Source organism: Xenopus tropicalis, chromosome 8, assembly GCF_000004195.4.
Source record: "Xenopus tropicalis strain Nigerian chromosome 8, UCB_Xtro_10.0, whole genome shotgun sequence".
In the NCBI taxonomy this organism is placed as follows: Eukaryota; Metazoa; Chordata; class Amphibia; order Anura; family Pipidae; genus Xenopus; species Xenopus tropicalis.
This window is the reverse complement of record NC_030684.2, coordinates 119,731,852-119,746,194: the sequence shown is the minus strand read 5'-3', so window position 1 is coordinate 119,746,194 and position 14,343 is coordinate 119,731,852. Positions and strand designations below refer to the sequence as shown.

Genomic DNA, 14,343 nt, shown 5'->3' with positions numbered 1-14,343 from the left:
AATTATCACCCAACAGCTCACTGCCTTTTTCCCCAATAAAATTTAATGACACCATGATTTGAAAGGGAAGGCAGACATTTATTAACCACAACAGTTAAACTGAAACAGTTAACTTGTCTTATTAGAAACTTATCTGTGTAATATAATCATTTATATAACAAACATTTTATGGTAGCCAACAATCGTAACATATGCAAGAGGGTAAATCCTAAGCCAAAATGTTACGCCTAGTTCCTGACTTTTTTTTCCCCCCCCCAGGCCAAATCTGAGGCTAACTACCTTCCCTCAGGACCCCAGGCCTACCAAGCTACTCACTGTCCTTCTCAAATTCCCACCTTTAACTGAACCCTGGGGTTTAGAGTCAACATGGAAAAATAAAAACTACAACCTACCTCGTAGGAAGTAAGGGTGGGACGTTGCTAGCTGCAGGTCCTCATGCCATTTGTAGGCAACTGAAGAGATAGAATTACATCAGCCTCCATAACCCTCCAGCTAGCCTTCACCCTGGGAATTCAAACCCACTAATCAACACCCCCAAGGAAAGAAGTAGTAGGTGGGCTGCTCTTTCAACCACATCCTGTCCTGCTTTGCTACATTGAGTTTTGGGCCATTGGGCTCCATTCCAAGTGTTGATTAATGTTCTTCAGCATTCCCACCAAGAACAGAATCTGCTTTGTCCAATCTGGTTGAACAAACCTGCTCTAGAGGAGCTTTCTTGGATGTTCTAAAGAAGCCAGTGAACTATGGAACACAAGTAAAACCTATAGCTTCAGAAGGCCTTTAAACTGTGTTTAATGAAATTACTGCATCCTTCACAGTAAAATTTCAGTTGATCTTGACTTGATCTTCTATATTGCATATAACATGTTAATATGTACAAACCCTTAAAGTAGGAGGAAAAAAAAAACATCAGAATTAAACAGGAATTTCAGTGTTATGTTAGGCTATTCAGAAACAATAATAAAAATTAATTCCATAGTAGTATGCTTCTGTGACTAATCCATCGAGTTTGGACCTTGGCCTTTTATTGCTGTATAATTACGGAACAATATAAAACATTGTTTTACTGACATTTACATTTATGAGTGTCCAAGTGACAAATAGCCAAGAATTGGCTTGTAATGTCTAAAAACAGTTCAGGCAGTAAGGTGTGCTAGGAAAGTGACGTCCTCCTCCCTATATAAAGGATAACTGAAACCGCCCATCTTAAATATACTGCAGTAACGATACCAAATTGCTGTGCCATTAAATGGATTAATCTCCTTTAAACCTGATGCTTTACTTCTCTTTTAAGACTGGTATATTTAAGTCTTTAATAGTTGAACCAATTCTTAAAGCCATTTGGCTTCTTGTAAGCCAGTGCTCCATGCTGTGAGCCAGTAATGCACTATTTTACCTGTTTTGGGCCAGATTATTATAAAATGGTCAGCTCATACAGAGAGTTTAGTGGAGATCTTGGGCACAGGGGGACATACAAAATCACTTGGAAAGCTACATCTAGTCAATGGGCCTCTAGTTGAACAGCCCATTTGTTAGGGTATTTGAACACAAAGTTGAACAGATTGTGGGAGTGAATTCCAGAGAAGGGTGAACCCTTGCAAAGTCTAGACCTTATAGTATAGATGATTGGCATATACCTATTCTCCGGTAACAAGGCAGATTTTTCTTTTCTGTAATAATGACATTGACTTATTCTGATGATGTAAGATCAGAAAGCAACAAGAGGCAGGCTTTCATTTGGTTTTCTTTACACTACAGGGTACATGTGCTCGTTCTGAATGCTGATAAATGCAGCAGATGGCAAGCAAAATCTTATTTTTTTAAGTAAATGACATGCATCACTTTATAAATCTCATAGTAATAGATCTTGTTTTTAAAAGTATTTTGACATTTACTGCAGATAGAGAACCAGTTTTTTTTTTTGTTGGAGGGGAGGAGGGCCGGTGAGCAAAAAAATTAGTTTTTGCTTTTGGGCCTGATAGCTCTATAGAAACTATTCAACATAAAAATGTATTTTGTTAAATACTCATTTTGCCGTAATATTAACAGATATAATTGTGTCCATTGTCTCTGCCTTTGTAAGTGTTAATGTGGGATTTCAGTATTCATGTATAAAGCCTTTTGCACAGTCTTTCATTGAAACAGAAGTGAAACTAGGGCATTTATATTTATGGACCCTATATCCTTTAGCAGCTGCACCAATTGGTGATGAATCCTGGAATCATATAAACTTCCCTATTAATAGGTTGCATGCTGTCGGCCTTTATTTGGTGAGGTTTGTACCTATTCGCCTCTTCAGTAACTATCTTAGATATGCTTAGCATGATACAGTGGGAAGGGGGTTCCACCACATTTGTGATCTATGAATGGAGGCTGAAGGCTAATGACTCTTGAGACCAGTGACTGTGAATCCAATGTTTAATAACAGGCCTTGTTGGGCACCCCAACTTTTAACAGACGTTTATCTCCCAGCCACTGATGTGAGAGAGAATACTCCCATAATTTGATTGAGCGTAAAGGAACATTTTTGATTTGCCAGGAACTGAGAAGTGAAGCTGTTGGATGTGATGGGATAGCTCACAGTTGATCCCCTCTCAGCCTCATTAAGCTTCATGGTGCAGCTCCTGATAATTTGCTTGATCAGCTCCAGTGGGAGCAGATAGCTGTTATCTTCCCGTAAACCTTCAAAGCAAACCTGCTCGTACTTTGTAATTCTTTGTGAATTATAATTAGATGCAGCTTTGTGAAGTGTGGCCATGCTTCTGCAATGAAGCTAGTGACATTATAAAAGGCTGCAAATGACTTTGTGTTTTCTGAACTTCTAAAGGTGGCCATACACAAACCCATATTGATAATCAGTGCTTGTATGGTGGGAGATGAGACAACCGAAATCAGTAAAAGCAGGCATCCCCAACCTTTTATACCCGTGAGCTACATTAAAATGGAAAAAGTGTTGGGGAGCAACACAGGCATGAAAAAGGTTCCTGGGGGTGCCAATAAGAGCTATAGTTGGCTACTTAATAGCCCCTGTGTGGACTGACAACCTAGAAAAGGCTCTGTTTGGCATTATAATTGGTTTTTATGCAACCAAAACTTGCCTCCTTACCAGGAATTCAAAAATGAGCACCTGATTTGAGGCCATGGAGAGCAACATCCAAGGGGTTGGGGAGCAACATGTTGCTCACAAGCCACTGGTTGGGGGTCACGGAGTAAAAGGATATCTGCCGCCTTGTCGATCAGGCAGGGCTGAAAATTTTGATTGTGTGCCTTTGAAGTGCCTGAACATTGTAACGTTAATGCTGAATCATTAAATAGGGATAAAGAATGTCTTTGTTTTTACCTTCATATCTCACGATTCAGCTCGTTCTTAATGTTCATAGAGTGGACAATTCCTATTTAGTTTTTAGATTTTCTCCATAGCTGAAAAAACTGGATAATCTTTAATGTTGTGCCATGAAATTAGATTTGGTGTTCTAATGGCAGTGAAATTAAACACACTCGAATTGCCATTGGAAAATAATACGTTTATTGCTACACCAATGAATAAAAACAAAGTGGAAATGATTAAATATAGTAGATATACTTCGCTTCAGTTATTTAATTTTATCTCTGATGTTAACTGGTATTATTTCTTATTTTTGGGATATCCCAGGTGTGACATTATCCCCAGCTTTGAAGGTCGGTTAGCATGAAATTTACTTGTGAATGCTTATTTGTTGACTTGAATATTGAAGTTGATACTAATTGGCTGGTACAGCTATGGGATCTGTTATGTGGAAAGCTATGATCCAATTATAAAATATTTATTTATTTAATTTCCTTTTTTGCTGTGATATTCAAACAGTACATTGTACTTGTTCCCAACTAAGATACAGAGGCATAACAATTATATTGATTTATTTAATGTTTAAATGATTTTTTTGTAGACTTAAGGTATGTAGATCCAAACTAAAGGAAGATCTGGAAAACCCCAGGTCTCAAGCATTCCTGATGCTGGGTCCCATAACTGCAGTTTTTTTAAATATATCTTTAGAGCTAAGGGGGGAAACAAATACTGGACCTTTAAAGAAGTGGTTGATTAACTATGACCATATGACCTCTATGACCTGTGACTATATAGTTAGTGGGTCTTTAACTCCTTCAGAGTATTCAGTTGGCCAATTGTTCATCATCCTTGTTGTACATGCCCATACTAGCCAGTCAGCGCAGGAAGCAGTGCCGATTGTACACCCCACAGTAGTGTATGTAAAGCCATAAATAGGGACATTGCATAAAGGCTTAGGGAAACCTGCCTGTTCCTATACACCTCATGGATCCCTGACAGCACCTGTGTTTCTGGCAGCAACTCAAACAAACGGCTTCTCTGCTCTACATGACTGCCCACACACGGCAAGTTCAGCATGTCAGCTATTAGCCTGGAGAAGAGCATAAAGGGACCTGACCTATTTTCATTAACGTGTTTGGCATCTCCGTTGATGTGCCATTAAGCCCCGATTTCTGCAACTTTGCTTTTAGCAAAGGTTATTCTTACTGGAAAAAAATATATATTTTTAAAATATTTATATAGTTGTATAATGTATTTTTATTGTTTAAATATCAAAAAATACCCAGTATGAGACTCTTTAGTTGTTTGTGGGCTACAGATCCCTTATGCTTTGCTTGCTGAGATGCAGTGATGATTGATTCCAGAGTGCTTGGAGAACATATCTGCTGCCCCTGTTCTAAATGGTAAGGTCTTGGGATTAACTAGTCTTTCTACTTTTTTTATTTTTACCTGTATTTTTAACTCTAGCTATATATTGCAGTGGGGCACTCTGGGAACAGTACATCACTCTAAACTCTTATTTAGCCAAAGTGTTCTGTGGTTTATGTGCTAATTTCAACACATATATGCATTAGTGTAGTAGCCAATATAAAAATCAGGTACAGTCCATGCACTTGACCATGACTCTCTAGTTAGGGGCCCTGGGGCCAAAAGCAGCCTTCCAATGGAATTTTATGGCACCTACTTGTTTCTTCTTTGATTCTTTAGCAAGGCTTTCTTTTCCTGACTTTGGTTGCTATCTGAGCAACTACATCAGGTGGTAGAATCAGCAGACTAAAGGTGGCCATACACGCACCGATAATATCGTATGAAACCTCGCACCATAGAAGGCGCCTGACCAAAATCTCCCTTCAGCGCTGAATCTGCAGAAGGAGGTAGAAATCCTATTGTTTCTATCTCCTTACCTGCCGATTCAGCCCTGAATGGTGTGTGGCGGATCGCCACGTGTATGGCCAGCTTAAATGAGTTTGCATGATCAGTGGGATTCCACACAATTCCAAAGATCATATGATTCTTAAGAAACCTCATTGGGACCCAAACACACAGGCAGATGTTGGCCACTTTGGTTGAAAATTTGTATGCCTGGCTACAGTCACCCTTATTACAGGGGGAAGAAAAATTTCATATGACTAGCCAGGAGCTGGGCAAATGAAGGCACATAGTGGGGCATGGTCAAACAAGGGCAAAGAAGGTAGAGTAGCTGTGTGTTATATCATTGAGGCCCTGGGTTGGGGGTCACACAAACACCTTGCTCCCTCACAGAATCAGGTATCAGGAATCATTGGGCCTAAGGAAAGAAATAGGGCATTAAAAAAAACTGTGCTCCAACTGATATTTAGGGAAGTGCCCCGTTGAACTTGTCCTTTGAATTAGGGAAGTGATCTTGTTGCCTGGCAACAGCTGGAAAGAGCGAGATTGGCTGTCCCTAAAGAATATTGAGTTACCATATGTGAGTCACTGAGTTGTGCTGTAATGTTCTGTCACAGCAGATATTGTTTGATGGAGCGCCTAAATGAAATGTTTTATTTCACTAATCTCTAGCTATATTATAATAAATGGGGTACAGGAAAAACTTGTTAAAGTATGAAAGGTATAATCAGCGTCTGTACTGTAAGCAGCAGCATTGTTCTACAGTGTGAGGGAAAGCATCTTGGCCAAGGGGTAGGGATTCTGAGGGATATTCCAAGTTTGTGATGGGGAGGGGGGCAGGATTGGTTATTAAATGCATTGGGAGTACTGATTTATAAAGAAAGGTGAAAACTAAAAAATGTTAAAGTAGAGAGGACTCCTGTTATTTACAGCATGGGGGGAAGTGTATGGATACTTGTTGGCACCTCCACTGGCTTGCTTACTACAGGTATAGGACCCATTATCCAGAATGCCTGGGACCAAGGGTATTCCGGATAAGGGGTCTTTCCGTAATTTGGATCTTCATACCTTAAGTCTATTAAAAAATCAATAAAACATTAATTAAACTCAATAAGATTATTTTGCATCCAGTAAGGATTAATTATATCTTGGTTTGGATCAAATACAAAGCACTGTTTTATTTTTACAGAGAAAAAGGAAATCAATTTTTAAAATCTGAATTATTTGCTTATAATGGAATCTATGGGAGATGGGCTTTTCCGTAATTCGGAGCTTTCTGGATATCGGGTTTCCGGATAAGGGATCCCATACCTGTACTTCCCTGGAAAGCTAGGAGAGGATGGTGGAGGTCGCTCTATAGAAAACTAACCTGCGCCTGGGCCCTTTTAAAATACAGGTATGGGATCCCTTATCCGGAAACCCATTATCCAGAAAGTTCTGAATTACGGAAAGGCCATCTCCCACAGACTCCATGATAAGCAAATAATTCTAATTTTTGAAAATGATTCCCTTTTTCTCTGTAATAATAAAACAGTACCTTGTACTTGATCCAACTAAGATATAATTACCCCTTATTGGGGGCAGAACAGCCCTATTGGGTTTATTTAATGGTTAAATGATTCCCTTTTCTCTGTAATAATAAAACAGTACCTGTACTTGATCCCAACTAAGATATAATTACCCCTTATTGGGGGCAGAACAGCCCTATTGGGTTTATTTCATGGTTAAATGATTCCCTTTTCTCTGTAATAATAAAACAGTACCTGTACTTGATCCCAACTAAGATATAATTAATCCTTACTGGAGGCAAAACAAGCCTGATGGTTTTATTCAATGTTTAAATGATGATTCGAAGACTTAAGTTATGGAGATCCAAATTATGGAAAGACCCCTTATCTAAAAACCCCAAGTCCTGAGCATTCTGGATAACAGGTCCAATACCTGTACAAGGAAGAAATTCCCTGCCCCATAGAGAGTAATTTCCCCTCATGCGACAAGTCTGAAGAACCCCATGAGATGCCTGGGAAGCTGGAGGAAGATGGCGGTGGCCCACTTTAGAGAAACTACCCTAGGGTGGGGTGCTTTTTAAGGAAAAGGGGTGCCAGCATGGGAAATTAAAGCAATTACAGGGTTGGTGCCACTGCCTCAGTGACTCTAGTGGCTTATTTATCAATTTTTGAGTTTGTGAATATAATTAGATTAAACTCCCATATCAAATACTTTCTTAATGTGGGAAACTCATGGCATTAAAAAAACTCAAATACTTTGAATTTACGATCTCGAATGCAACTCGAAAACTCGAATATCTTGAACTGAAAAAATGATTTTCCTAGGATAAGCCCCATCGACTTCTATAGAAACTCACCAGCTTTTAGATGGCAAAGTTTACTTTCAAGTTTTCTGGGTTTTTTGCAGTTAATAAATACCAGACATTGGAGTTTTTAAACCATAACTCAAATTCAAGTTTTTTTACCACAAAAAAAGACAATGTAGTTCCAATATACATTAATTCATAACCTTTGATGGCTGTCAACACATTAACACATAACTTTATAAACATGGAGGTGGAGAAGAGAGGTAGCAGAACATTGTTTAGACTTGTGGAAACTCCATTTTTTATTGTTCTATTTTTATATTTAGGTTTTTTTTCCGAGGGATTGTGCTGTCAGAAAGCACCGAGCTAGCCCAGAACTATGGGACTTGGGTGTATTCTGTTTACTAAGTGTTGCTTTTTACTGTCTTCTGCTTCTGTGCATTAATCTGTTTATTTCACTGCCACGTCCCATGTGAACTGAGGAGAGGGAAAAACAAGGCCGTGCTTTTCCTTCTAAGTAACACCCTGGGATTTGTGTTTTTAATGCTCTATTGTTCCAGCTCCGGCTAGGAATTGTTACCTGCTCCCTGCAGCCCCTGCCGTTTCAGCACAGAATATAAGGATTAAGACTAGGTGATTAATTTGTATTGTTTATTGAAAAGAAGTAATCTTATTTATCCTAAAGCTCCGCACATTGGAAAGAAAGAACTCTGCGTATGAAACAAAAACCAACAGGATATCGTTATAATGTTACTGCTTGCCAAGGGCTTAATCTTCTCGCAGTCAAAGGGTCCTGAAGCTTTTGCATGGCAATGGGCTCCTGGCCCCGCTGACAGATTCAGGATTAAATGCCACTTGTAACAATCACTCTGAGGAAGCACACGCCCAATATCCACTGCACTTGAATGCACAATTAGTGCTGCATCAGGGAAATGCTGCAATGTAACCTATGTACGGGCTTCAGCCACTGCTCCATCTCCTGCATCTTAATGCATGCAAGTTCTCTGAAATCATAGTTTGTGGGGGTTATATAGGTGGGCTTGTCCTGCTAAGTTGAACAGTTGGTAGGGCATACTTTATTTGATGATTGGTGGGTTTTCGAGGGTCGGACTGGCCTTCAATAATTCCAAAGTTTTTGCTAGTGGGCCCAATCATGGGAGAATTACCACAATTACCACCTAACAAAAGAAAAAGTTCCACCAGCACACCCTTACCTCCTCCAGTACTCCCACAGTCCAATAAGAAATTTAGCCGGCACAACGAGTGAGATGCAAGCTTAGCCCCTGCGTGTTTATTCAAGGCAGCAACGTTTCGGCGGCGTACCCCTTTGTCAGGCACAATTATCCCCTGCCATAGCTCAGTAGCTCAGTGAACAGTAAGCAGACAACATTAAAAAACATTTAAAATGTTTAATTAATGTATATTGGAGAGTTGCTTAAAATGAGATTTTATTTTGGGGTTTATAACAACCCATTCCCAGGCACACTTAGGACAGTCCAGGGTTCTTGCATTCATTTTATATTATATTTTTATATTATGTACAGTGCAATATATATCTGCTGTAGGCAGGTATATTTTCAAATGGCTTTGCATCATCTGTCAATCCAATTTACACAATAAAAGTTCCTATCATCTTGGTTAGTGGGGACTCTTAAAGGGACAGTAACACCAAAAAATGAAAGTGTATAAAAGTAATTACTATATAATGTAATGCTGCCCTGTACTGGTACAACTGGTGTGTTTTCCTTAGAAAGACTACTATAGTTTAAATAATAAAGCTTCTGTGTAGCCACGGGGGCAGCCATTTACAGGAGAAAAGGCACAGGTTACTTAGCAGATAACAGATAAAACCCCATAATATTCTACAAACCTTATCTGTTATCTGCTATGTAACCTGTGCCTTTTCTCCTTTTTCCCAGCTTCAATGGCTGCCCCTGTGTTGACATAGCAGCTCATTTATATAAACTATAGTAGCATTTCTGTTGCAAACTTACCAGTTTTACCAGCGCAGGGCAACTGTACATTATATTTTAATTACTTTAAAACACTTTCATTTTTTGGTGTTACTGTTCCTTTAACCATAAGAGGTTGCTCAAATAGTTGCACAGTTGGCGAAACTAGCATTTTTTTGGGCTGCCTGGGAACTATATAACTTAACTGATTTAAAGGTCCACTTTGCAGTTTCTTCTCTGCATTATTTTCCATTGTTTTTAAATTGGTTGGCGACAGCCTTCTTTATTTTATCTTACAGCTTTCATATAGCTATGAAAAGCCCACTAAAAAGCCAACAGTGGACAATGTGTTTTTTTTTCATCATTTTGATGGACATGGAGATGATAACAACATCTATAGGCATAGCTGCAGCAGTGACATGCCTTTACAGAAACAAGAGAAAGACCCTCGACAGGAATATGTTTTCCCCACCTTTCCTATAATATTTACTTTTCAGGAAGAGCGTAAAATAATAAAGAATTGTTCTGTGCTTTTCACATTTCTAAATCTCATTGTTTTGGAATTGCTCCTTTTATTTCTGAGCCGATTACAGATTAAGAGTGATTTCAGCGCTGCTTATTTCTGCATTTTTCTCCCTTCATTAAAACTGCCCGGGGAGCAAAACCAGCACATTGGTTACATCTGTCTGTGCCCTGAGGAGCTATCTGTAGTTTGCTAAATAACCATAATAGTTACTCCTTGCATAACCGCTCATTTATTTTCTTTGTGCCACAGGAACGCAGCTATGGTTGTGACGTAAGGCACCTGTTTAACCTTCGGCTGGAAATAAGTTATTTGCCTGACTACCCGACGTGAAGCAGCAGCTTTGAACTTTGGATCCTCTTTGGGCTGGAAGAAAGGTGAGTAGTGTGTTTGCTTAGATCTGCCTCTCACACAAGCTCCACAAATGCTCATTGTCATTCACTGAGCTGATGGATATGTGGTACCATTGGGAACCCGGTTGGACAGGCTACAGGCCTCTGTGGTGAACTATAACATCTAATAGGAACATAATAAAAAATACTTTACATGGAAAGTAAACCCTGTGACTGTGTTTTTGCTAAACACACGACTTGCTGTGTATTATTTATAGTTATGGCAGGGATGCCCAATCTCTGGCCTTCCAGATGTTGTTTTAGTACAGTTTATCATTTTCGGTATCTCATTCAGTTGGGTGCTGAGTGTTCTACTTTAATTACACAGGTTGACTGTAGCCCTCTGTTAATGGAATGCAGTATGGCAGATCCCATCGTTTCAACAAATGTATAAGATACGCAGAACTCTTTTGTACATGCTGTGCCCTATTATGGGATGAGAATGTTGCTTTTGTATATGTGCATATATATATATATTTATATATATATATTTATTTATTTACCGCACATTCAGGTTTTGCAGAAACACATTTCGGTTACTGTGACCTTCCTTGTGGACAAGCAAAAAAATAAATATATCTTATCTTACGTTTATCACTATTTTCCTATAGCGTGTACCTAATTGTGTCCCCGAGCCTTTGGCAGGAGCTGGGTGTATAGTGACATTCCCTTGCCCGCCTATCTGTAAGCCTCACATTAGGTACAGATAACACAGTGGCACGTTGCTAGGGACATGTGTCCCTGTGTTTGCCTTTTTTGGACGTGTTCTGTACTTGCCTTGTTGCCGGCGCTCACTGGCCCCGTACTGCTCGTAAACTCATGCTGATATTTTTCTGTGACATTCTTTCTTTTTGAATCTAAGGGGACAGGAACCTTTCCCACTGTAATATGATCATTCTGTTGCTGTTATGGTTGCAGCGTGGGCGTTTTGCTTCAGCTTAAAATGCGTTTATAAAATTGAATAAATATCCTTTAGTGGCCACTTATATACACTTACATAGGCAAAACAATAAATCCTTAATGCCACTGCATTCAAGGGGGGGGGGGGGGGGGGGGGGGGGTTGGGAAAGGCACAAATTATGGATCTCCCAAATGGATGTGGCCTACCAGGAAGTGCGCAAAGTTTAGGCAGATCAGGCATATTCTGTTTTTATTATACTTATATACATCCCTCTGATCTTGATGAGTTCCTCAAAGGTCACAAATGGATATTAAGCCTGACTGCCCTGCCCTCCTCTGCTGATGTCAGGGATGGGCAGGTCGGATGTGGATACGTATATAATGACGGAGCACTAGGTCGGGTAGGACTTGGGATGGTAGAGGTGGGTTAGTGTAGGCGGGTAAGGTTGGCTTTTTCCTGACTCTTACATTGCTAAAGGCAGTCAATTACAATTTTACTTTCATTGTACTCCTTAATCAGTGATTGGTTGCTATGTGTTACTACCCAGCTGCAGATTTACCCAGTATTGATACATGAGCCTCACTGTCTTTTCAAAAATTGCCCTTTTTTTGCACTTTTAGTTTGATTTTCTCATACTAACCGTAGCCTGTCCTTGTAACATACTTATTTTGAATTGGTTCCCATGCCTACAAAGCTTTATGTGAAATGCTCTTAATGAATCCTGCAAAGAGCTCACAATCCTACTGTAATGCAGTGTGTCTCAGGCAGGACCTTAGGCCACAGCGGGCCCCATTGCCGTGCTGTAAAGATGCACAGAATAGCAGTCACAAGGCATGACGAAGCTGCTGCTTTGTTGTGAGAGAAGGAAAGGGGTCCTAACCATGTCGTTACTTGACCCCATGCACACATAAGAAAAAAAGCATTTTTTTACCATTTAAAAATACTGCAGTAACCTATAGGCTGATAGTCATACAAGGCGATTAGCTGTTTATGATCTGTGTGCTGGATAAAGCACAGTTGGCTAATATTGCCCATCGCTGGATATTTTCTCTAGCCGCACGGGCCACTCAGTAATAGCCATAATGGCACTACAGAACATGCCTTCTCATGAATCCACATGGTTTCCTTAGGGACCCGTGGCAATGTAATCTCTAAATCTAAACAGCTTACCTGTAATTATGCCAATTATACTGGCACGCCTTTAACAATCACACAGCACATAATCAATAGGAGAAAATTGCTCTGGCTCTTGACTCTCCGAATAATTATCTGTGAGCTTTGTTTTTTTCCCCTATTGTGCTAAAAATACATAAACAATTACCTACAGTAAATGCATTTATGCCCTGGAGTGGCTTTAATGTATACTTTGCATTCGTTTCTATGTTGAATACAATGTGCCAAAATGCTAATGCATTAGCATTTTTATATATTTTCCTCTAATTAGGTTGCTTTTTTTTTTTTTTTTGCTAAATTAGAGGCTAATTTACTAACAGTGGGTAAATGTGCCCCCTTACTGTAAACCATGGCAACAGATCAGTTTCCTGCCAGTAAAATAGCCTGATTGGTTGCTATTGGTTTCTGTATAATGAGTTAAAAGCCCCTTGGGGCAATGGCACAGGGTTGGTGTGAAGATACTACTCTGTATACAAAGCTGATAAACATATATACATTTACAGTATAAGAACTGGACCTTTATTATATAAAAGTTGTTTTTTTTCCACAAAATTTCTGTGTTTTTTACATTAAAGGGATGCATGACATGATTTTTATGGTGTATTTTTTATTTCTACGTTACAGTGTTTACATAGCAAATAATTCACTCTACCATTTAACATTTTATTCTTGAACCAACACTACACTTTAGAACTGATTTCAGGTAACCTATTGTTTCTTCTGCTCCAATGTAACTGGAGGAGTCCAAAGCTGGACTTGGATTTCTTATTATTGAGTGCTATTCTGATACCTGCTATCTGCTATCTCGTTCCCTTCCCATTGTTCTGCTGATCGGTTGCTGGGAGGGTGGGGGATATCACTCCAACTTGCAGCGCAGCAGTAAAGTGTGACTGAAGTTTATCAGAGCACAGGTCACATGGCTGTGGCACCCTGGGAAATGAAGAATATGGCTAGCCCCATGGGAAATTTCAAAATGATGCAGCTCTCCTTCAGCAAGACCAAGACCTGAGCATGTGTATAAGATAGTATTCCTAATCAGCACATGTGTATTAATGATTTTCGGGAACACGCTTTGTACTGTGCTCACAAACACTGACACCCGATAAATCAAGGCAGCCATCTTAAGGACGCTTGTAAAAAAAAATGCCGGCTGCAACAGAGTCTGTATGTTAACCTATGATTTTGAACAGTAAAAATATAATGTATTTAGGAAAGGTACATTAAAGGGTGCCCAACAATATACCAAAGTCTTGTAGGGAAGGGTTTCCTTGTCCTTTAAAGATACTTTATTAACATGTCTCCCTGGCCCTGAAGGTGTGAAACAACCATTTACCTTGGCAGGCAGAGAACTAAATTCATTAAATGTAGCGTGGGCAACAACATATTTAATTGAACAGAGTTACAAGTCAGCTTGGCAGTCATTTCTGGTTCTTCCATGTGAAACATAAGAAATAAGAAGTAAAAATACATTACTGATACTTTTGTCATTGTTTTAACTTAGGGTAACAGAAGAACCTCGTTACTAAGCAGATGGATCTCTTCCTTGGAAGGTGGTGACAGGAGGAGGTAGAATCCCGCTGCCACAGAGACTGCTGCAAAGTCCGTACAATGTTTCTTTCATGAGACGGCACACTGTGGATTGGAGCTGAAGATGCGGCCATGGACGGGCTCCTGGCGTTGGATAATGCTTATCCTTTTTGCATGGGGGACCCTACTGTTTTACATTGGTGGACACTTGGTGCGAGATAATGAAAATCCAGATCACTCCAGCAGAGAACTATCCAAGATACTGGCAAAACTTGAACGACTGAAACAGCAAAATGAAGACTTGAGGCGAATGGCAGAATCTTTAAGGTAAATAGGATCCAGCAGGAAATTTGCTCTTAGTAGATTG

The 14,343-nt window shown here is 39.6% G+C and overlaps 1 protein-coding gene across 1 annotated transcript in view; it reads left to right on the top strand.

Annotated features, from left to right (window-relative positions):
- The window catches only part of fut8 (fucosyltransferase 8 (alpha (1,6) fucosyltransferase)), a 139,728-nt gene that overhangs the window by 55,704 nt on the left and 69,681 nt on the right, over positions 1-14,343 (top strand). The window contains exons 3-4 of the mRNA NM_001001232.2: positions 10,236-10,360; positions 13,951-14,303. Of these exons, the coding sequence (NP_001001232.1) occupies positions 14,101-14,303 (203 nt within the window). The 5' untranslated portion in view covers positions 10,236-10,360; positions 13,951-14,100. The remainder of the gene's footprint in view (positions 1-10,235; positions 10,361-13,950; positions 14,304-14,343) is intronic.